General features: G+C 52.7%; 6 protein-coding genes across 6 annotated transcripts; 3 read left to right on the top strand and 3 right to left on the bottom strand.

Annotated features, from left to right (window-relative positions):
• Positions 1-392: 392 nt before the first annotated feature.
• On the top strand, positions 393-1457 carry N0V89_003410 (uncharacterized protein; the record flags this gene model as incomplete). The annotated part of the gene is made up of 1 exon (XM_056212212.1): positions 393-1457. The coding sequence occupies one exon, from the start codon at positions 393-395 to the stop codon at positions 1455-1457; it is 1065 nt and encodes a 354-aa protein (XP_056072520.1).
• Positions 1458-3434: 1977 nt separating this feature from the next.
• N0V89_003411 (uncharacterized protein) lies at positions 3435-6900 on the bottom strand (the record flags this gene model as incomplete). Its single annotated transcript, XM_056212213.1, has 3 exons — positions 3435-6529; positions 6582-6769; positions 6827-6900. The coding sequence occupies 3 exons, from the start codon at positions 6898-6900 to the stop codon at positions 3435-3437; spliced, it is 3357 nt and encodes a 1118-aa protein (XP_056072521.1).
• Positions 6901-8353: 1453 nt separating this feature from the next.
• N0V89_003412 (uncharacterized protein) lies at positions 8354-8986 on the top strand (the record flags this gene model as incomplete). Its single annotated transcript, XM_056212214.1, has 3 exons — positions 8354-8739; positions 8788-8887; positions 8939-8986. 3 exons carry the CDS (start codon positions 8354-8356, stop codon positions 8984-8986), a joined length of 534 nt encoding a protein of 177 aa, XP_056072522.1.
• A 355-nt stretch (positions 8987-9341) lies between these two features.
• On the bottom strand, positions 9342-10637 carry N0V89_003413 (uncharacterized protein; the record flags this gene model as incomplete). Its single annotated transcript, XM_056212215.1, has 1 exon — positions 9342-10637. One exon carries the CDS (start codon positions 10635-10637, stop codon positions 9342-9344), a length of 1296 nt encoding a protein of 431 aa, XP_056072523.1.
• Positions 10638-16673: 6036 nt separating this feature from the next.
• Positions 16674-18642, top strand: N0V89_003414 (uncharacterized protein; the record flags this gene model as incomplete). Its single annotated transcript, XM_056212216.1, has 2 exons — positions 16674-16679; positions 16744-18642. 2 exons carry the CDS (start codon positions 16674-16676, stop codon positions 18640-18642), a joined length of 1905 nt encoding a protein of 634 aa, XP_056072524.1.
• A 657-nt stretch (positions 18643-19299) lies between these two features.
• On the bottom strand, positions 19300-21741 carry N0V89_003415 (uncharacterized protein; the record flags this gene model as incomplete). Its single annotated transcript, XM_056212217.1, has 5 exons — positions 19300-19317; positions 19721-19860; positions 19906-20106; positions 20161-20563; positions 20611-21741. 5 exons carry the CDS (start codon positions 21739-21741, stop codon positions 19300-19302), a joined length of 1893 nt encoding a protein of 630 aa, XP_056072525.1.
• Between the last annotated feature and the right edge of the window lie 26 nt (positions 21742-21767).

The raw sequence follows: 21767 nt of genomic DNA on the forward strand, positions 1-21767 counted from the left end.
GAGGTGTCAGTCCAAGGTAGCCTCCTCCAGAAGAATCTCTGTAATCCAAAGGAGAGCTGCATGTTTGCTCTCAATGGTTTTCTTGAGTCCGCAAAAGGCCATGTATCCGTTCAGGCAGAGGGATGTTTGGTCGTTTCGAAAGTCACCTGCTTTGTAATCGCTATCTAGTAAGGAAAACATCCTTAGTAGCTCTTACAACGACAGAAAGATTTCCAAGCGTAACGAAAGGAAGCTATTATGGATACCGCTGCCGTCGGAAGTCGGTACAACCCCTAAGTCATGACGTCACCCTAAGCCTCTCCTCAAGCTGCCCAAGTCCTACATAACCCCCTAAAATGCATCCCTGATCCCATTACCATACCCGAAGATTAAAAAAAAAAAACCAAACAACCATGCCACCCCTCACCACCCTCCTCTCCTTCTACACCTCCCTAACCAAATCCCTCCTCACCCTTCTCTTCGCCCGCCTCTACAAACCCCAAGAACTCCCCCCCAGAAATCTCACCAACCAAACCGCAATAGTAACAGGGTCAAACAGCGGCATCGGCCTTTCTATAGCCATCGCGCTCGCAAAGCAGGGCGCAACCGTCTGTCTCGCCTGCCGAAACGCTGACCGCGGCGCCGCGGCAGTCGACCACGTGGTCTCTAGGTGCGGAGAAAAGAGTAGAAAAAGGGTTTACTGCAAGCTTCTGGATGTAGGGGATTTATCTAGCGTGCGTGCGTTTTGTGAGGAGTGGGATGGACAGGTGGATATGCTGGTGCATAATGCGGGTATTGCTGCGGTGCCTAAAGGAAGGGCGAAAACGAAAGAGGGACTGGATGTTATGTATACGACGAATTTTTTGGGGAGTTTTCTCATGACGCATCTCCTGGAGCCACAGTTCAGTCCAACAGCACGAGTCGTTTTCACGAGCTCGACAGGCAGCTACTCTGCTACCTCGCACTTCCTCCAAGACCCAGACAGAAAGAAAACTCCAACAACAGGCTTACTCGCAGGGACGATAGCCAGGGCGAAGAAGTTCGTGGGTATAGAGGAGAGCTCGGCTGCGGCATATGGGCTAAGCAAGGGACAACAAGTCCTCTTCGCTTCTATGCTGCAGCAACGCTTTGGTTCTTCGTCCCACCCGAAACGCACAGCGCACGCGTTCACCCCCGGCTTCACCTCTACCCCCATCTTCGGCAAGTTCGACTACTCTTGGCGGACATGGTTTTCGAATCCGCTGTTCGCAGCGCTGAAGACGACGGAGAAATGGATTGCGGTGGATACGGATGAGGGCGCGAAGACGGGGGCGTGGCTCGCAACCTGGGGCGATGAATTGGGCAGGAGATGTGAGGCGGGTGCGTACTGGGAGAGGATGGCTCGGCGGACGAGTTTCGTGGCGTTGATGAAGGAAAAGCGGAAGAGTCGGGAGTGGGCGATGTGGGAGAGGGATGCTGGGGTTGTATGGGAGGATTGAGAAATAGTATCAGCGCAAGACCGTATTTCGAGCAGAGCGTGGGTGACATTGAGTTCCTTAGCAAGGTTGAAGACACCCCGTTACTTATTTCATGTATTCTACTTTAGATTTCTTCATCACCCCTTGCGTTCCTTCCCCCACCCCTAGCACACAAAGTACCTCTCCCCAACCCATCCCACACCCCACACCCCACACCCCAAACCACCCCTAAACTCCACCCACTCCCCTCAGGCATAACACACCTCAGCATATTAAGCCACCCCCCAACAATCAAACCCGCATAACACGGCCTCCCCGCATCGCCTCTTTAAAGTGCGCAAAAGAGCAGCGCGCGCCTCCCCCGTGACGCAAACATCCTCCCAAGACTTCAAATGCGCCCGCCTCCACACAACACTCTTCACACTCTCCTTGTCCCGGGGTGAAAAGGGGAGAAACTGCCCGCACAAAAGCATGTGCGCCTAGAACCTCGCATCGACACTTCTATGAAACCGTGCGCCCCCCGCGTGCTTCTTCTGCGTTTGTGGAAAAAGGCGCATGAAAAGGCGTGTTTTTAGCTGGGGATGAATACTCCCTCCACTTCCACCTCCACTTCTTCCCTTTGGAACTTGCGCCTGCTAAATCAGAGGATGCATCCGACAGAGAAGGAGGAGTGAATTGGGAGCAAGCGAACAGCGTCCCCGCCCCGCCCCGCCATCAGGCTCCCTCTCCTCTCCTCAAGCCAAACCGCAATATCAAACGTATCCCCATACACCGCGCCTGAACTACCATCCTGAAGCATAGGCAACGTGGAAATCACTCCCGTCATCCAGCTTGCGCGTAGCAGCACAATCAAGCCCGCGGCGCACGTTTTCGATATCCAGCATGTCAACCCATTCCGTGCGTGTGCAGAAGGGGACGTTTTGAAGCCTCACGCGAGGCGGGCTTTTGAGTGGGTGGGCGCGTAGGAGCGGGGTTGCAAGGGGAGGAGATGTCGTAGAGGGTGGGTGAGGGCTATCATGTGTGCATTCGTGGGGGGATATCAATGCTTTGAATTCATTGGGGAGGTTCTGCTGGCGTAGAGGCGGTGGGACACGAGCGGTCGTATGAAGTGGAGTAGCTATGTGCACGCTAAGCTAAGGGTTCCGCTTCGTGGCATCGATCGTCGCGCAGAGGAGGGGTGCACGTTGCAATGAATAGTACGTAGCTGCGGTACTCTGGAGGGTCGCTTGTGGCTGGTGCAGTCACGGAAAGGGAGTGGCGCTCGGTCCAGGTTGTACAGAGGCTGGTCCATAGAAGAAGCTGCAGCACCAGCGCGGCATTAAAATAATATTATACAAGCTAAGGTAGGTACGCTTCTCTCTTTTGGCTCAGCCAGCTATCTTCCAATGTTCGAAGTCGCTCAAGAATGGAATGCAACCCGCTGTACACACTGAAAGCTGATGCCGCCAAAGCCATATCAAACACAACACCAATCACAATCTCTTGCTCTTTTCCCTCCCCTTGCGTGGTAACTCTGAACCACGCTATGCAACCACCAAGCCAACAAATGAGATTCTGTGCTGTGAAGCAACGAAGACAGTCGTACAGTTCATGACAAAAGAGATGAGACGCAAAGTCTCGGGTATGAGTTGGTGCATAATTACTAAAGATGGAGCAGCCGTCTGTAAGCATCGAATAAATGGTGTGGTAGGGTGCCGTAGGTTTACAGCCCTTGGTTGTAATCAGCCCAGGCGGTGTGGGCTTCTGAAAGAACTACCCATTTGATTAGCAACGTTTTCTTGTTTAGGACGAGGTAATGACTTGCCCGCAAGCACTTGCGCCTGCCCAGAATAGGTTTGACAAGCTAATTGCAGCGTCCTCCCATCAAGAAAGTCAAACACGACACTATTAGGAAGCTCCTGTCGATCTAGATCGGGCGCATACGGGGCGCGAAACTCGCTCAAGTTGAAGCGCCTCATGAGGCCGCCTTTTGATTGCTGCTGAATGTAAGGAAGGGTATCAAGTGTATGGTATTGCTAGGATACGGACCTCGTTGGCTTTCGACAGGCTCAAGACGAGGTTGCCTGATGCATCAACTTCCACCCATCTACGTTTCCACAGCTGACATTTCGTTAGCCCTGAGCGTTGGTCTGCGGATGAGGAAGTACATACCAGAGTGTCCGGGAATTGTATGTTAAGATCCCCGAGCTGTACGGCTGAGGGAGGCTCTCGTAAAGACGGCAGAGGAATGGAGGGAATATCTTCTAGGATGTTGGGGGCTGAGTTCTTCCGTGTGATTGAGGAGATAGAAGACATTCGCTTAAAAAGCTTGCTGGCCCTTGAATCCTTCTTTTCTTTCTTGGCGGGCTTCTCGTCACTGCTTGATACATCAAAGCTGTGAGCAGACATGCTGCGAGGTGGGCCGCCATTCTTAGACTCGCTGAGTCGTCGACCAAAGGAACGCCAGCTGCTCTCGGACGACGACCGAGGAAGGTTAGGAATGGGCTCGTTTGATTGAGAAGAAGAAGGTGGTCTCGGCGAGGTAGGCTCTGTCTTGACGGGACTGTGCCTGGAGCTCGATGTTGGCGGTCGAGCGGACTTCTGATGGTCGATAGTAATCGGGCTTCGGTGAAGCTCCAAAGGACTGCTCTCCGTGGGCATTGTAAGAGCTGGCTTCTGTGGCTTGGTATCCCGGACAATACGAGCAGTGACCTGAACAGATTCGGGTTTCTCCAAGTCTGGCTGCATGTTGTAAACTGTCTGGTGTTTTGTTGGAGTGGTCGCGCGCGGTGTATGTACAGCAGGTCTCGGTTCTGGAGTGGTAGACCTGGAAACATTGATGAAAGAGGCGCGCGATACGCGGTTGGCAGACTTCCCATTTGGTGAGTTGCCGTCTGGAGGCGTTGAGAAGAACGACGACTTGCGCTGAGCAACACTCGAAGAACCACCCTCAGGAGTGATGGCAGGACTCAACGTTGCATTTGAATCCCTCTTAGACTTCTCTGCTAGTGCTTTGATTCTTTGCGAAATGCCCGATCCAACATTGATTTTCTTAGTAGTGACTACCGTGTCTGTGTTGGCATGGGTCAACCACGGTCCTGAAAGCTTTCGGGGCTGCTCCGGTGAATTACCGCCCAACCGCGCGTTTCGTTGCGATGCCGACCTCTTGGGCACAGATACGTCGGGACTAGAGGGTTTCCGTGGAAAGAAAGGCATAATAGGTGACTTGGAGACAGACACAGACATTGGCATAGCTTCTTCGACCGTTGCACTTTGCAATTCCTCCATAAAAGAATCGTCGGACAAATAATCTGCTTCCGAGTTCTCGGCACTGAGGTGTGTTGGGTCAATTGGAGGGCGACGAGTTTCCATGTCCTCCGCAGCGGGTTGCTCCTCATTCGACAATGCCTTGCTATGCATGTCATACAGGCTTTCTGATGACAGCGGAAGCATCATTGACGCTCTCTTAGATTTCCTGCGTGCACGAGCTTCATCTATTTCACCAGGCGACATGAGGATCATAGTTTCTCGCTTCTTCTTTCTGTCTCCTGGATTATCGAGGTTTGTCTCTTCAGAGGCAGGCACCGTGGCATCGATGCTCGGTCTGGACACTTCGAAATGCGGAATAGGTGTTGTGGTTTCCGGGACCACGGTAGGAGTGCTTTCAGCTGACGTCTGCTCGTTCTCGAGGAGCGTCTCGTCGGTTCGTATCGGTGCCACAGTGACTGTCTCTAATTTGGTTTCTTCAGCTGGGGAGACATCGTCTTCGGAGATTGAGGATGGCCTCGTCGAAGGCGCGACCGACGATCCTTGGGTCTGTGCGGATGTCGGCGACGAAGCGGAAGCTGCAGAATGGATGTCGTCTGTTTCTGGCCGAGTTGGTGTCATTTCAACCTTCGATTCCTCCCGTGGGACAGCTTCGTCAATTCCGTCAGTACCGGAAGCCGGCTGTTCAACTGTGTCTGCTTCATCGCGCGGTTGAGGTAGCACATCTGCGTACGTGGATGGGACTGTAGAGCTAGTTTCTGCTCTAACCGCAGTTGTGGCTAAAGCACCAGCATCAACTGCATCACCATCTTTAGCCTTCTCTTCTGCACCGGCCTGCGTGTCTTCCGTCGCTGCTTCAGCTTCCTTCTCTTGTCGTGCTTTCCTGGCCTCCATCTGTTTCTTCCTCAGTTGCATAGCTTTCATCAACCGCTGCTTCTCAGGAGTTGCACCCGCAGACTTGTGGTGCAAGCTGCTGTAGGTATTCATGGGTAAGGATCGGATACTGGTAGGGCTTTTTGGATGATACATGGGGGACAGAGGGATTTCAGGAGCTGTAGGAATAGGCGGTGGCGGAGGCACGGCGATGCTCGGCACTGTACTGGCATCTCTTGACTTTGGCCGTCTAGGCTCGACAATCTTCCGCTTCGAGGAGCGCAGACCTGGCGGTAGAGACGAGACTGGTCTCGCAACGCTCTGCACATTACTTCCCGAAGTGTTTGGTCTCTGAAGATCCAGCGATGCTTTCGGTCGAGGACCTAGCTTCACTTTGGGCTTGTTATATTGTGCATATATTTCGGCATATAGATCGGCCAGATCGGGTCGCGCGGTTTGTGACGAGAGACGAGGGTCTAGTCCATGTTCAAAGAGCGCATCGTATCTTTTGAAGCTTTCTGGACCAGGTGCTGTCTGTGTTCTGATAAGCTCGAGCCTGTCGGTGATATCGTCGGCAGTAGTGCGTGCTGTTTCAGCAACTGTGCCGGTGTCCTCAAGGGGTTTCTTTTGGTCTACTGCAATGGATTTCTCCTCAGTCTCCTTGTTTGTATTGGTTCTGACTATGGGGCTTGGCGCAGTGCCTGTGACGGTGTTGGCTGTAGAAGGGCGTGCTGTAGAAGGAGACTCGCTGGCGCCCGCGGTACTCTGCCCATCCTCCACGTCCTCTGTAATCTCGTCGAGCTTCTGCTTGCGGGAGGACAAGCTCGAAGAACTACTCGACGGCGCGGCGGTGTGCAGGGAGCATGCAGAGGTGAGAGCGGCATCGCTGAGCTCGTCGGCAGTGGTAATGGAGAAGGTGGTATCGTGGGGTGTAAATTTGTCCGTGATGGCTGTAAAGTGGACAGCGACGCGGGCTTTTGCATATGTTAGAGGCGGGTAGATGCGCCATTGGAGTTCACGACATACCTTGTAGCAGGCGCGACGTGCTTTCTGGTACATATTTGATCAGGACTTTGCGTCGACGGTACAGCAGGAAGCCGTATAGAGGTGACTTTTCTTCGTACGCAGCTATGGCGGTGCGGGCTTCTGCAGCGCCGCCTGTGCCACGGGTGAGGATCTCGACCGAGTCGCGCGAAGCATACTTGAGCAGAAACCTGTAGCTGGGTCAGCGTTGCCGTTTTCACATATTGCAGTGGGCCTTATGGTCGTACCAGCCGCCAGCTTCCCCTAGGGCGCCGGTGTAGGCCTCTGTAACTTTCGCGTCGTCGAGCCCGTTCAGAGACATTACGGGCGCACAACGGGCTGACGGGAGCTCGCAGCGGGCTCCTTGTGAAGGCCTGGGGCCGACTGACGAGAAATGGCCGTCTGCGGAGAAAGGTCAAGGCTTCGGGATCAGGCCGTGCACTCTACCCCTGGATGGTCGGGTGCGCTACTGCGATTGGGCGGAGCATTTGCGAAAGTCGGACAAGTCAGGCACTGGGCGCGGGTGCATGCAGAAGGGTTGACGTGAGGGCGCGGTGCATGAAGGGCGGGCATGGGAGAGCAGCAGAGTCTACGTGCCGTGATGAGTATGGACGATGGTGAATGGGCTTGCGTCGACGTGTTTCAGCAGCGCCAAGCGGACGGGAAGGCGCGCAACAGCGCGAACAGCCACAATAAGGAAAGGTGGGAAGAAGCAGAGTATGCTGAGAATATTCCGAACGGGCTCTCTCGATGATGCTTTGCAGTTGTTGGCATGGTCCAATTCGTTGCTGGCGACGCGCTGCTCCGTCTTGTGAAGGCTATTGGTGAATTCCCTAGGCCAGGCACCTGCAACCACAGATGGCTACCCGACACGCCAGAAGAGGTTCCATTAGCGCAGACATGTGGCCAAAGAGCTGCAGCTGCAGGGTCGCGGGCCGCCTGGCGATAGCGATGGCTACGGGTCATCGGATGGTCGTGATGCTTCTATCTCACGTGCAGCAGCTCGAACCTTGGAGTTGTCGTTCGTTACCCCGCCGCCCCGCTACCATAGTTCATTAGGTGCTCATTCCCTGCACATTCCCTTGCACTCTGACAGGGCTCCAAACAGCACGCAGCTCCTCATCGGTCCCCTTGTGCGACCATCAACGCCGAGCTACCGATGAGTCTAAGGAGAGTGGATTCCTCGGGCAAGCCAAACTGTCCTCTGCCGGCTTCTCCCAGCAATTGATGCATTCTGCCACAGGGACTGTGCCACGACTAAAGATAAGAGATAGATTCATTACACGCTCAAGTACAAAATGACCCCTCAGATAGTAGACGTCTTATCTACACAACTGCCTTACAGTATGTTGCGTTCACTGAAGAGCAGTTCTTCCTCATAGAACAAATCTTCCTGGGGGCTTCTACGACGCTCAATGCCCAGGTACAGATGAGGAGCTCCCGCAGAGCTATCAAAGAGTTATCACCTCGCCCCTCCACACCAACTTCCATCTCTGCCCCTTGGATTTTCTCTGTATCCGCCACCGTTGCGCCAGCATCATCGTCGAGCCGATATTCGAGCGCTACCAGTTAGGTTCCGCCACTCTTCCCACCCGGCCGGTCGCGACCGTAGCTGCAGGCCCCCACATCGCTCTTTCTCTCGGAAACTCTACCACACTGCCCATACGTGTAATCTAGCTCGCGTATTTCTCGCCAACTTTGTTAGACTTTCTAGCGTTTAACATCTACATTAGAATCCGCTTCGTTAAGTGCAACACCAACACTGAAATTTCGAAATGACATCACTGCCTCCCGTCAACACGCTGTCGCACCTGCCTGAGGACGAGCTTGCCAAGGTGCTCGACCTGCTCTTCGAGCCGTCTCCGCCTCTCCACGCCCTCTCACTCCCAGTCCTTAGATCTACAGTCTTCCCTACCTACGACATCCTTATCGTCGCCGTCAACGCGCAGCTATCAGCTCTCGCGCAATCGGACGACCCGAAAGATATCGAGAAGCTGTCCGAGATACTATGCTCGCATCCACGACTAGGCGAGAAGAAGGTCGAAAGCGAGCAGAGCCGCGCTGAGCAGGCGCAACTGCAAAAAGGTGCCGAGGAGGAGAAGGAGCAGTTGGCGGCGCTGAACAGGGAGTATGAAGAAAAGTTTCCGGGGCTGAGATACGTGTAAGGTGTGTTCCTTTCGAAGCAACGTACATGACTGATCAATTGCAGCGTCTTCGTCAACGGCCGTGCGAGACCGGTCATTATGGAGAACATGCGGGCACGCATCGGCCGAGGTGATATCAAAGCTGAGCGTCAGGAAGCTATACAGGTGCGTCGCTCCTGTCCTCAGCGACAATGCAAGCTGATCATTCTTCAACAGGCTATGTGTGACATTGCCAACGACCGGGCATCGAAAATGCAGAAATAACAGTCTCCAATTCCGGCACGTGTGGCTACTCATTCATTATTGCATCACGCTGCCCGCAATTTGTCGAGAAGATTTGGTCCGTTTGACATATCAGATCGACGAGGGGATCGATTCGAGGGGTATATACAAGTAGCGACCGGAAGGAAACGCAAATGTCAAAAGAAACGCCATTTTTTACCAGCCCAAGGAAGCTTTTACACCCACCCATGCCTTTTTCTATGAGACGACCTTCAAAACAAGGTCCGTTCGAGTCTGCCCGCCTACCGATGAAGATGCACGCATTTTGAGGCTACCCGCGCTGATTATCTAGAGCGCCGAAGTTCCGCAGCCGCTTGAAATGAATATACAAAGCGTTTTACGACCCAAAGCTCATGAACATGAGGCGTCTTTGCCTCTCTTTTTCCTTTTCCATCTCGATCGCATGATTCGCATTCACTTTGCGCTCTTCTACATCGCTTGTCACATACAAGCCAGCGAAGTTTGGGGAAGAGGAAGTAGGACCGAGCAAAGAGCTGGTGTTTGGCGACTGCGGAATAGCATCCGAGAATGCATTTGCCGATGGCGCCTGGAAGTCGGGCGAAGACGATGAGGGTGGTTCCGTGTCTGCGCTTCGGTCATGGTTCTGCCGGCTGGTAGGCCAGAGAACATCGGAACCCTCCTCGACCTGGTCGTAACCGGCCACGGCTGGCTCCTCCGGTTCTAGGATGCTGGCATTGCCATGGCTTTGTTGGCTTGCTCTCCTTGTATCAACGTCATCACATGGGAAGGGAAAACAAGGGGCGAATGGGTTTTCGAGCCCAGCCTCTTCTTGTTCTTCCGCCTCGTACTCCTCATCGAGATGAGAATACGGATCGGGGATCTCGTCTTCAAGATCGAGAGCATCATAGTTTGACAGCCCGAGCGGCGAAGGCGGCAAAGGCAAATGTACCGGCCGTGGCAATTTCGAAAGAGCATTGTAGTCGGCATATGCATCGTTAGGCGACCGGTATTCCCTCGCACCATCTTCATCGCAAGCCCTCAGTGGTGGAGATGGCGACCCCGTGGAATTTGCTGGCGAAGATTCCGCCGACCGGATCTGCTCACCGTTTCTTGTCTCTACCACTTCTGGCAAGCCAATGCTGTCTTTCCCGATGGGCTGCGTTGCAGAATCGTGGCTACCGTACATCAACGTCAGCTTCGCTAAATGCAGCTGTTCCTGCTCCTTTTCTTGCTCAACAAGAACCCGACCCATGCCCCCGGCCGTCTCTAACGCAGAAATGCTTTGCCGCCGGATGCGGTTCAGTATCGCGGCCTTACGCAGTATATTGCGACCCAAAGCCCTCTGCTTGGCCCATACGGCAATCTTGGAGCTCCCCCGGTCTACGATGTTGGTGGCGGGATAGGAGTACTGCGGGGATAGTCGTGATGTAATCAAGAAGAGGCGCAGTCTTCTCTTCTTCTTGTGCAAACACGAATGTTCGCCGTCGACATCGGCAATGGCTCGACGGCGCTTCCATAACGGCGATGGTGACGATCCTGGCAAAAATGAAAGAGGCGCCTCGGGTCGAGGCAATGATCTGAAAGTGAACTCCGTGTTGGAAATGCTTTCAAGTGTCGGAAAGGTAAAATTCGGCCGTGTCGATGATGAGGATAGAGACGGGGAAGGTGGCATTACCCCCCGTCGAGTGACGTCGCTTGTCGTTTGGGGATAATAACCGTAGGGGCCGGGCTCGACATGCTCGCTCCGCGTCTTAGTCGGATGATACGGGTCTTCCGGCGTTCGAGGAGGGGACAGTACACCGATCGGGTGCTGCGATGGCGACGAAGCGTGCGTCGGTCGACCTCGCGGCGGATGTGGCGGGAAACAATACTCGTGCGGAGCACTGCTGGAGCGTGTATGGCAGCCTTGGAGTTGCCGAGAGCGCATCTAAAGACTCGGGCTACGCTACCATCACGCGACCACGTCTAGAGCCCTCCACCACACTGGCTTCGTCAGATGTGGAAATGACAGATACCGCGGAAAAGCCAGGATGGCTAGGAAATCTGGAATCGTGAATGGGTACCTGACAGCACTGCAGGGCGTGAAAAGAGGCGGTGGGATTTCAGGATGAGATTGAATGTCTGGAGGCGTCGGTCTAGTCTAATAATACAGTATTGGGCGAAGGGTCGGATGACCCGACAGAGGGGACAATGCGGAGAAGACCCTGGAAGCCTGCTGCAGGCCTGAGTGCTATACGCCCTGTGCGTGTGCATCTCTCTTCTGGGCCTTTCGTCGGCCTTGCTCAATTGGCGGGAACCGTAGGAGACGACGACCACACCGCACGTTCCTTCACGTTCCCCGCGGTGCGTTGAAGCGTTGGCAAACGCTCTACTGCAGTCCGCTGATTCTGACATCTTTTCGCCGCCGTGACGTGAGGCTGGCACTCCTTCAAAAAACAACGAGAGCTCCTAGCATCGACCGCTGACGTCGGATTGAAACGTGCACGCGAGCATTTTACTCGAAATGAAGAGAAAAAAGGCGCATGGAAAATGTCGCCCGGGGCCGGGGGAAGAAGATCTCCAGACGAAATGAGGCTGGCCGGGACATGCCTGCACTTTCACACCTGGAGACATCCCTCTCTGTAGCCGGGAGGCGGTGACTCCACAAAACGCGCAACATCGCACGTTCAACGGCCAACGAGAAGGTCGGAAATCCTTTCGCCTTTGTGTGACAGCGGCCACTCAGCCCTAGGGATCGCGGTAATGCAATGCGGCGCCTCTGATCTTTCCTCAGCTGCGTAGCGCAAAGTGCAGGTGTAATTGCTTTTTGGCGTGGCAGATCCTGAAGCCAACCGCGCCAACAACGTCGTTGCGCTGCGTCTTGGAAGGGCCCCTTGCCCCGTCGCGGTCTGGCCTGCGAGGCACCCGGAAAATCCAGTCTGGCACCGCACCGTACGCATACTGCGATCGTCGGTGCGTGTGCCGCGTTGGGAAACTCGTTGCACGCGAGCCAGGGCAGCATCCTAACCTGCTCGAAACAAAAAGCCTCACCGTTCCCCTTGAATCCTTTTCTTCGAGAAAAGAGTTTTCACAGCAAGGTATGGAACATTTTGAAAGTTACAGCGTAGCTTCACTCTGTCCCGTCACCGACATTTGCCACGCATCGTACCGATCGCGAAGACAGACTTTCGGTTCTTGTAGTCCCCGGCAGGATCGGTGCACGTGGTCTCTCACACTCACCACTACAACGCTTAGTCTACAGCGGAGACCGACACCACGCTAGCTCAAACATGTTGTGTATAAGGCTAGGAGGCTTGCTCTCCTGCTGCACATGCACGACAACTGGACAACGCGCCGATTAACTTAAGGTTTGCAAATTCTCTTCATCTAACGCGCCCGAGCGCGTAGGCATGCCCAGAGACGCGAAATTCTGCGTTGGCAGGCATCGCGGCCCAAGCAAGCCAAGTGCAAGTGCAAGCGCATGCAGCTTTCTCCCCGCACCGGAAAAGTAGAGTCCCCGTAGAATGTAGTTCCTCGGCGCCCGTCCGACTCGTGCTGGAATGGTAGGCATGGTGGTACGGCAGCCATGCCATCGGGCACCATCGCAGCACATGAGCTCTGCTCACTCTACTATGTTAGTTTCACACGAGACACAAACCCCAGAGTGTACAACCGTACAACCGTGCAACCGTGCAACCTTTTACGTGATGCGTACTTCCCATGTCCAATGAACTTTGCAACCTGGAAGCAAGCATTCACGAGACCGGCACCCGGGTGGCATGGCACTTCATTGGTCGCTGGCTGCCGTCGTTGCGTGCGTGCCTGCTTTTCGGCAGGTTTCGTTTCGTTTCGTTCGTTTCGTGAGTGAATTCTCGCCTTGCCGTTAAGACGCCACCCGGGTATTGCGTACTCGGCTCCCTCCAGGGCGTGAGCGTTCGGCCCCTAACTTTCTGCGAGGCGAGTGCTGCCGTGTTGGGCGGGCGGCGTGGGTGAGCGTGAGGCCAAGCGTGCTTGAAAGAACCCGTGCACTGCAAGTATTTTAAGACTTGCTTTGTAAATGCCTCAGTCGTATGATGTTTGTTTCGTAACGGAAGACTCCAGTCGTGTTGGGGGTTGGGAGAAAAGAAAGTTGTGACTGGGAGGGCAGGTGGGACTAAGGGTTTCATGTGTTTCGTGCGCGGAGGAGATGGTGCAGGGGATGGGATGGGGTGTTTGTATCGGGTGGGAAACTTCTTGGACGTGCGAAAGCTCGAGGGGTTTGGATTGGATGCTGGGGACGGAGCGTTTCTGCTGCAGTCCTTGTTAGTATAGGCCTGCGGTAAATCGGTCTCGTCCAGTATCAGATCAATTGCCCAGGAATGTAATACTGCTTTAGTCCAGTAACCCTTGGACCTGCGCGCCTCTCGAAGCATGAGTTGGCTGAAGGGAGCGTTGTCTGCTGCAGTCAACGTTAGTATAAGCCCTGCAGTAAGTTGTATTCGTCCAGTATCAGATCAATTGCCCAGTCGCAAGCCTATCGCTCATTTTCCACCCAATATACTCCAGTAAATGCTAGCACCCAGTACGCCATCCCATGCAACCCCATCTGAATCCTAATGCTCGCTCCACCGTCTTCGCATCTCTAGCGCACTACCCCCCTTCCCTCGCCAATATCTCCTCCCTCTCCAAAACCTCCTTCTTGAACTTAATCAGAAACACGGTCTTCCCGGGCCACATCTCCTTCCCTCGGCCTTGCCCACCTCCTGCCCCCACACTATGCGCCGTCACACCCTCGGTCGCAAACCCCGCGCCATCGCACACCCCTCTATGATCCCGCTACAAACGCCGCACAGTTGAGGTTGCTCATTTCCCGCGGCAAGCTTATGTAGGTGTTGACCATGGGCTCGTTGTCGAACAGCATGTACTGCGAGGGGTCTTCGCCTGAGCGCTCGAGCGCGTCGGCCGGCCGCCCGAAGAGGTGTCTGTATAGCGTCTGTGCGATGAATTGCAGGAGGGGGAGGATGCGCGTAGGGCGGATGGAGGCGAGGGGTTGGCGGAGCGGGTGAGGAGGAGGTCGAGGAGGCGGATGCCGATGGGGTAGCCTTGGTTGTTTAATCTGTGCACAGGTTAATCCTGCACGCTATACCTCGTACAACCTTTGCTTCGGGGGTTGGAGACGCCGGCGGTGGGGCTGGGGAAGTAGTACCGTTTCTCCAGGTCCCCCACGTCTTTTGCGTTCTTCTGCGCGAGGTTTATCATTTCGATGAAGAGGTAGGCGAAGGCGGCGCGGGAGAGCTCGGCGTTTTTGCTGCGGTTGAGGTTGCGGTCGTAGATTGTTTTTTTGTTGGAGGGGTAGCGGAGGCCGGAGCCGGTGGGTTGGGAGCTACTCATTGCGATAGATGAGTGAGTAGAGAAGAGTGAGGGTGTTGTAGTGGGTTTTGGTGACCTGTTGTAATGAGTGGTGGGTGAGCTTCGATGTTGGGGATTAAGGTGTGGTACGTGCGCGTGCTTGTCGGATTGGGAATGGTGGAGAGGGTCGGGGTCTGGTGGGGATGCGGAAGCACGAAGTTCCACGTCTGTACACTCCACCAGTAGTTTAAAGCTTCGAGCAATGCTTTGTACATGCAAGGCCATGATTCTCTTGGTGTGATTCAATTTGTTTGTCATATGATCAAGACGCGGTGCACTTGGTGCGAACAGCTACCACTTGGGCAAGAGCTCTAGCACCTCATAACTTACGGAGTGTTCAAACGTTGCTTCTTTCTTATATCTTTATTATTGATCCTTTCCTATTGTTTTTCTCGGTTGCTTGGATCGTCTTCGATGGAAACATCATCGCATATGGATAATCCAAGCCCATGATGGTGAAGGCGATCGACCCTGCACCTGGGTGTATTTGGGGGTCGTGGCTTCTCAGTCGTGATGAATTCTGTTCCGCTAGGCTTTGTCAACTCTCACCGGAATGCCATCCCCCCTCTCAGCTCACAGGAACCCTCGACGCTACATGCCTCTCGCTTACTGGTTGGCCAACCAATTGCAGGAGACATGCACTCAGCCTCGTGATTGACACGAATCCATGCATATGCCTCGCCTCATAGGGCGGTCCTGATAGGCAATGCAGGCAGAACTCACCCGATCGCTTCCTAAGCTCAGAAGCTTCATCCACAGAACGACCACACGCTATTGCTTGTGCCCGTTGTCTCAACAATCATGGATCCGTTCAGTATCACTGCTGGCGTTGCGGGGCTTCTCAGCCTTACGATTCAATTGCAACAAGCTTTGACTGGATACATCGGCTCGGTCAAGCATGCGGCTGCCGAATCTCATGAGCTTGTAGTAGAGCTGACTACATTAGTCATGGTCTTGGAACAGCTCGAACGTTTCCTTGAGCGGCAAGCCCATCGAGGCCACAGCTTTGAAGATAGCTCGATCCTATACAGCACTACGAAATCATGTCACGCGAAGCTGAAAGGTCTGGAAGCTACCTTTCATGAACACATCACATCCACAAAATCGGAGTCGCGATCGAAGAAGTGGCTGCACACTGCGAGATGGCCTTTACGAAAAGAAGACCAACGAGCAATCATCAAAACCATACATGATTGTATCAACGTTTTTCAGTTGTCGTTATCTATTGACGGATGGTAGGTGATCTTCAAGTAATGCCGTTGCCCTACTGATGTTGGCAGGCAACTACTAACAAACACGGCTGCTGAGTCTCAAACCCACGCTATAGCTCAATCCACAACAGTCTCTCACCTATCTGCCATCCTATCAAAAGTCGATGGTGCCCTTGGTTTGGGAAGCCTAGACGCTAAAACCCTTGCGAGAGCCGCCGTACTTCATTGGACCTCGTCAGATGTGGAACCGTCCATCAAGCATAATCATACCATCAAGTGTAAACATCAGAATTCGGGGCTCTGGCTCACAGATTCGGATGCATTCAAAACATGGGCAAATGTGCCCTCCCTTATGTGGCTCACTGGCATCCGTAAGTGCAAGGTCTATTTTTGAGATCATGATCGACACAATTAATTCAATGGAGAGATTCTTCCCCTGACTGATTTTCATCAGCTGGTAGTGGAAAAACGGTCCTTTTCTCTGCAATTGTCGAAACTTTGAAAGCACAGTGCGCTCGCCCACCCGGAGGAAGACTGGCCTATTTCTACGTTGATTTCCAAGACCACCGAACCCACGGCACCGAGACGATACTACGATCGATCATTAGGCAACTGTCAGCCGCCGAAGCTGAGATACCGGCTTCTCTACAGTTACTATACAACGCCCATCGAGACAAAGGCCATTCTCCTTCGTTGAACGAACTTACGGAAACATTGAAGTGCATCATCCGAAACTCATCTGAACGAATATTTGTTGTCCTAGACGCACTCGATGAGCTCCCAGATTCGCCAGGTATGTCCCCAAGGCTGGACCGCTTTCTTGTCAGACGCTAGCTATCTGCTAACGGACGCTAGGGAACGTGAAGAGAACGGAGGTACTTGACACGTTGGTAGATCTAATCCGGGAACATCTGCCGCACCTTCACATCTTATGCACAAGTCGCGACGAACTCGACATTCGTGAGGCGCTCTATTCAATTACCAACAAGACTGTCAGACTAGAACAGGCAAAAATCGATGCTGATATCCAATCTTACGTTGAGAACTGTTTGGAACATCCCCGATTATCAAGTCTTCCTTCGTCTCTGAAGATGCGCATCAAATCCAAAGTCACTAACGGAGCGCAAGGAATGTACGTAAAGTTACACACCACATGAATTTGCAACTAATCTTCAAAGGTTTCGTTGGGCTGTATGTCAGATGGATGCCTTGAAGACGTACCGTCGAGCGCGTGATATTGAGAAGGCTCTCCAAGAGTTACCACCTACGCTGGATGCCACATATGAGCGTATTTTACAGTCGATCGACCAGTACGATCGTGCCGATGCCTTGTCAATTCTTCACTGGCTCGCATTCGCGAAAGAGCCGATGACACTCGAAGAACTTGCAGAAGCAGCTGTCGCTAGGCCTACTCAATCTTTCCAAGCCGAGGACCGATTACTTCAGATCAGCGATGTCCTCAGGATGTGCCACAGTCTAGTCGACATCCAGGATGGCCCTACTCGGCCGGAGAAAAATGACTTTGTGCGATTGACACATTATTCGGTCAAAGAGTACCTGACCTCAACTCGTTCCGCAGAATTTTACATCTCGGAGACCGCTGCTCACCGTTACATTGGGGCCTCGTGTATATCCTACATCGTTTTTGCAGGCGAGTTCGGTGAAGAAAGCGCAAGGTATCCATTATTCCCATATGCTGCAACCTATTGGTACGAGCATCTCCAGGTCGCTTCCGCTCTCGACCCGGACAATCCCAACTTGCAGTGTGACAGGCTTAAGCCAAATAATCTCGCAAGGAACTCGGAAATCAGGGCGCCGGCGCATGACTCGCCACTAAAGCAATCCGGTGTGCATATGAAAGATCCATTCCTAGGTCAGCTTTCCGTAACAGCACACCTTGGTCTGAGACTAGAGACATGGATTTCAAAGCCCAGATCCGATCGCCATATTGAGATACGAGGACGAGGACGAGGAACAGCTTTGCCAATTCAATGGATTCCTTTCTGTACAGCTCTCGAAGCAGCGGCTTGCGCAAGCCATCTTCACCTGGTCAATTCGTTCCTCAACTGCAGTGCAGATTGCGACTCACCGAATGGCAACGACAACATGTTGCAACACACAGCACAAAGACATGGAGTGAATGCCTGTAGTGAGCAGTCGGAAATAACTCCGTTGCAGCTCGAACACGGCACGCACACGATGCCAACTAATCTATCAATCATCGCCGCTCAAGCTAGTTACCTGGAGATCATGAAAGATCTGCGGCAACATGCCTGGCGTATTGATTTCGACGATGCGCTGAAGTTTGCAATTGAGCATGGTCATGAACTTGTTGTCTTATTTTTGCTCCAGGTTGGTCCGTGCTACTGGAACTCAGCAGACGCACATCTCCCCATAGAACCAGGCGACATAGGTACACGAATTCTCGACGAATGCATGTCTATTGCAGCAGGACACAACCGCCAAAGCATCGTGCAGCTTTTGAGAAGTTGCTATGGCGATTGGACACAACTGAAAGGCTTAGGCTATGCATTGATGGCCGCGTCAGCGAGTGGACACACTGAGCTTGTCCGCTGGCTTCTATCTCAGGCCCAAGAAGGGCCTTATACTATCTCCATACCAGCCGAAGTTATGAACCGGTCCTTGTACAATGCTGTTGAAGGACAACATGCGGATATTGAGGCCCTTCTCATCCAAGCAGGGGCCGATGTGAACCACATCATCTCGAGCCCAGATCCAGGATCCGTTCCAGATCACGACACGCTATTGAAAGCTTGCCTCGAAGCACCTTGGATGGATTCTGCAATTGTGGCGCTACTTCTGGACGCAGGGGCCCAGCTTCACATCGATGATCCAGATTATCAAGAGGCTTTCATTCGACAATGTAGATGGGGACATGCAAACGTCGTGAACATCCTGCGCGAGCACGGTATGGACATTGATAGGCAGATTGAGGTGTCCAACGTCCCACTAGCAGACACAGCGGTGTCTAAGAATCCGGATCACAGAAGGCCTGCAAGATTGAAGGCCATTGAAGTTCGTCTTCCGAGGAATGCGGGCTCCACTTATCTCCCAGCGTATTTTAGACACGCATGGTAATTTGATCACAATCACCGCAGTACCAGCACCGAAAACCAGCTGAGCTTGGTTTACAGCGTGGGCCTGTTCATGAATAAACGCATACCATCACCACCGACGATGATCCTTCCAGGCATCAGTCGTCCTCCCACCATCTGGGTGGAATCCAGCCGATATAGTTCAATGGCTACACTAGGTTCTGAGCCGCATAACGGCCTGCATTTTCCGTCGGGATAGGCACTGTCAGCCTTCACTAGAGCGAACATCCCTTCCAAAAGTATCCGAACTCAGAAAGTGATCACCGACGCTGCATGTCTTTCACTTGCCGGTTGGAGCGGGATGTGAAGTACTTATATGATTGATAAAGCAGGCTGTGCAGTGAGCTTGATGCACTATGAACATTGTTTTACATGCAATATGTTCCCTTACACAACTTGTACATGATGTGGGAAGAAACCGCAAAAGTACGCACTCCGCCCAGAACAGCTAGAAATATGCGAAGACCCATCATTTAACTATCCGGAAAGGCGCCGATATCTCATGTTTTGGGATGCCACCAGTGATAATATGGCGATAGTCTTATAGTAGGAAGATATACTTCGACCGGACCATAACCTCTGTCCAGACACACAGAGCGTATCTATCTGCAATACCGTTGATAGGCCGCAAGGCCAAGCCTTAGACCATGACGTAGGGCTGAAGACAGTCCTATGGCTAACAAAGGGCCAATGACGTATATTGATGGGATTGGCCTGAGAAATTCCATTGGAAAATTATGGAACCAGAACCGCAATTGGCTCTTAAAGTGAACTCCTATAGGGATTGGGTAGTGCATTGGTCGCTGAGGTGGCTTATGCTCCTGCAAAGCGTTCATGGACAACGGAACTGACATGTACGAGAAGGTAGTAGCTAGTCCTTCTATGATATGCTGCGCCGCCAGCTCGCGATGATCATTTGCTGCCATAGCGCAAGCGACGCGGGTCACATTTTTGATTTGTCTTCCATTGAGTTCGTAAGAAGCAACCTTGTCGAGGAATTCATTGTCAAGCCATGCAGGAGCTGCGGAAGTCGAGATGCTTGAGATAAATGTGGCCCATACAGTGCGACGGGCTTTTTTGCTTAGCCGGGGATAGGCTAGTATTAGATGGACGCGCGATGCAAACGCGGGGTCGATACTTTCAAGTCGATTTGTCGTCATGAACATGACTCCTTCAAAGTACTCCATGATTCTGAGGAGGACTATGAAGATTAGATGGGTCCTCGTATAAAGGACGAGCTTCTCACCTGCTACCAAATCGTTACGACTGTTGTGGGACGATCTTTGCACCATGAAAACATCTGCTTCGTCGAGAAGCACCAAGGCATTCCATCTGGTCGCCAGCTTGAGGGTCCGCTTCAACTCGCGTTCAATGGTGGCACTATACTGGCCCAGCTCTTCGGCACCGATGGTGTATAGAGGTCGTTGAGTGAGCTCTGAAATGCTTTCTGTAATCGCAGAATCAGTAGCTGATACCGTAACATCCACGGTTGCGTTCGTACCTGCAGTCAGCGTTTTACCAACGCCGGGATCTCCGTGCAGTAGGAAGAGAAGGCCTTTCCCTTTACCTTTGACCAAATCGTCAAAGTTCGATAACTTCTTTTGATGCGCGTTCACAAGGGATTTAAGCAGTTCCTTGTACTGCTCTGGCAGAACAAGTGCATCAAACGCCGCTTGGTTGAAAGAAATAGTCCCTAAACCGCTCACTTTGAAGAGCCCCCAGCGCCGATGCTGAAGCGAGAAGCCAGCGATCTCGGGAGAACAAATGAGGATGTCATCATCGCAAAGCTTCTCATAGTCCTTCTCTTCGCCACTGATGAGCTTGGAGCCTGGTAAGAATTCACTAATGCTTCCATCAATGTTGCTAGCATACTCCTCACAGTCCACGATGACTCTTCCGTCTGCCTAACTTAATCAATGGAGAGTGTTCTATATAGGTTGGGACAACTCACCTCAAAAGTCTCATACTTCTCATTGACCTTGTAGTCATCATCGATATGATTGTTGTTATCATCCTTGAAGAACCTTGCGGTTCCACGATAACTCCGGTGATGCACACCCAGCAAAGAGAGGAATGTTTTTCCTCGGACCAGTAGTGATTCGCGTATACTCATTTGATCCTTGTGGAACTGTAATGGTATAATGTTCAAGTTGGAAAGGGGCCGGTAACCGTCATACGTGAAGATTCTGGTGTCGTCCCACGAATAGATAAAATCCTCACCATCGCAGTTGATGATTTCGCATCTCAGATACCAATATTTGGCATATCGAAGTGGTCTCAGGTTATCTGTTTCCATTCGCATGGATTTCAGTCGACATATCTGACCATCACCGTTTCTGCTATGGTACAAAAGGTCGCCTGGTCGGAAAGTCATCCACAAACTATCGAAGTCCAAGCCAGGGCTTTCCGTGTTGGCCATCATGTGGGTTTCGTAGGTCGCGATTTCTTTTCGAAGAGCTTGTTCCATGTATTTTAGCAGGTACGTGACGTGTTCCTTGACATCTTCATCGTCGCTTGCTTGCGCGTAAGCATAAAGCTCTTTGCGGTAGTGAAAGACGCAATGTGGTTTGCCACTTATCTTGAGAATGCCCGCCGTTTGGGTGTCAACGCCGGGGTAGTCTCTAATTATTTCCGCCATCGCCTTTCTCATGTATGGCGACCTGATTTCGAGTGTGGTGCCCTTCAAAGCCTTGGTAGCATCATAATTCCGCATCAATACCAAGGCCGCATCTGGACTGCGAATCTCTTCGATATCCAATCCTTCTGTGGCACCAATCTGAAGAACAACCTCTTCGCCCTTACTGTTGAACCGTGTCTCGTACACATGAAGCTCGCAGATTTCACCCAAGTTTTCTTCGCGTTCAGTGGTCCTGTCGAGATCGCCCAAGGGTCCGATACTTCCAAAACTCTCAAGTATGGATCCTTGTCTCACGTTTGCGATCGGCTGGTCGACGCTACTCTCCTGGTGGATATGGCTCAATGGTTCAGGCGCAATGCTGGGAGTGACTGAGCGCTCCTCGATGTCCAGTGCATGCTCCTCATTGTCGTCCGGTAATTGATCCAGATCTGAAGCTGCGGCCATGGCTACGTGGTCTCTGATTGGGCAAC

This window comes from Didymosphaeria variabile (assembly GCF_027946475.1).
Source record: "Didymosphaeria variabile strain IMI 356815 chromosome Unknown scaffold_3, whole genome shotgun sequence".
Lineage (NCBI taxonomy): Eukaryota > Fungi > Ascomycota > Dothideomycetes > Pleosporales > Didymosphaeriaceae > Didymosphaeria > Didymosphaeria variabile.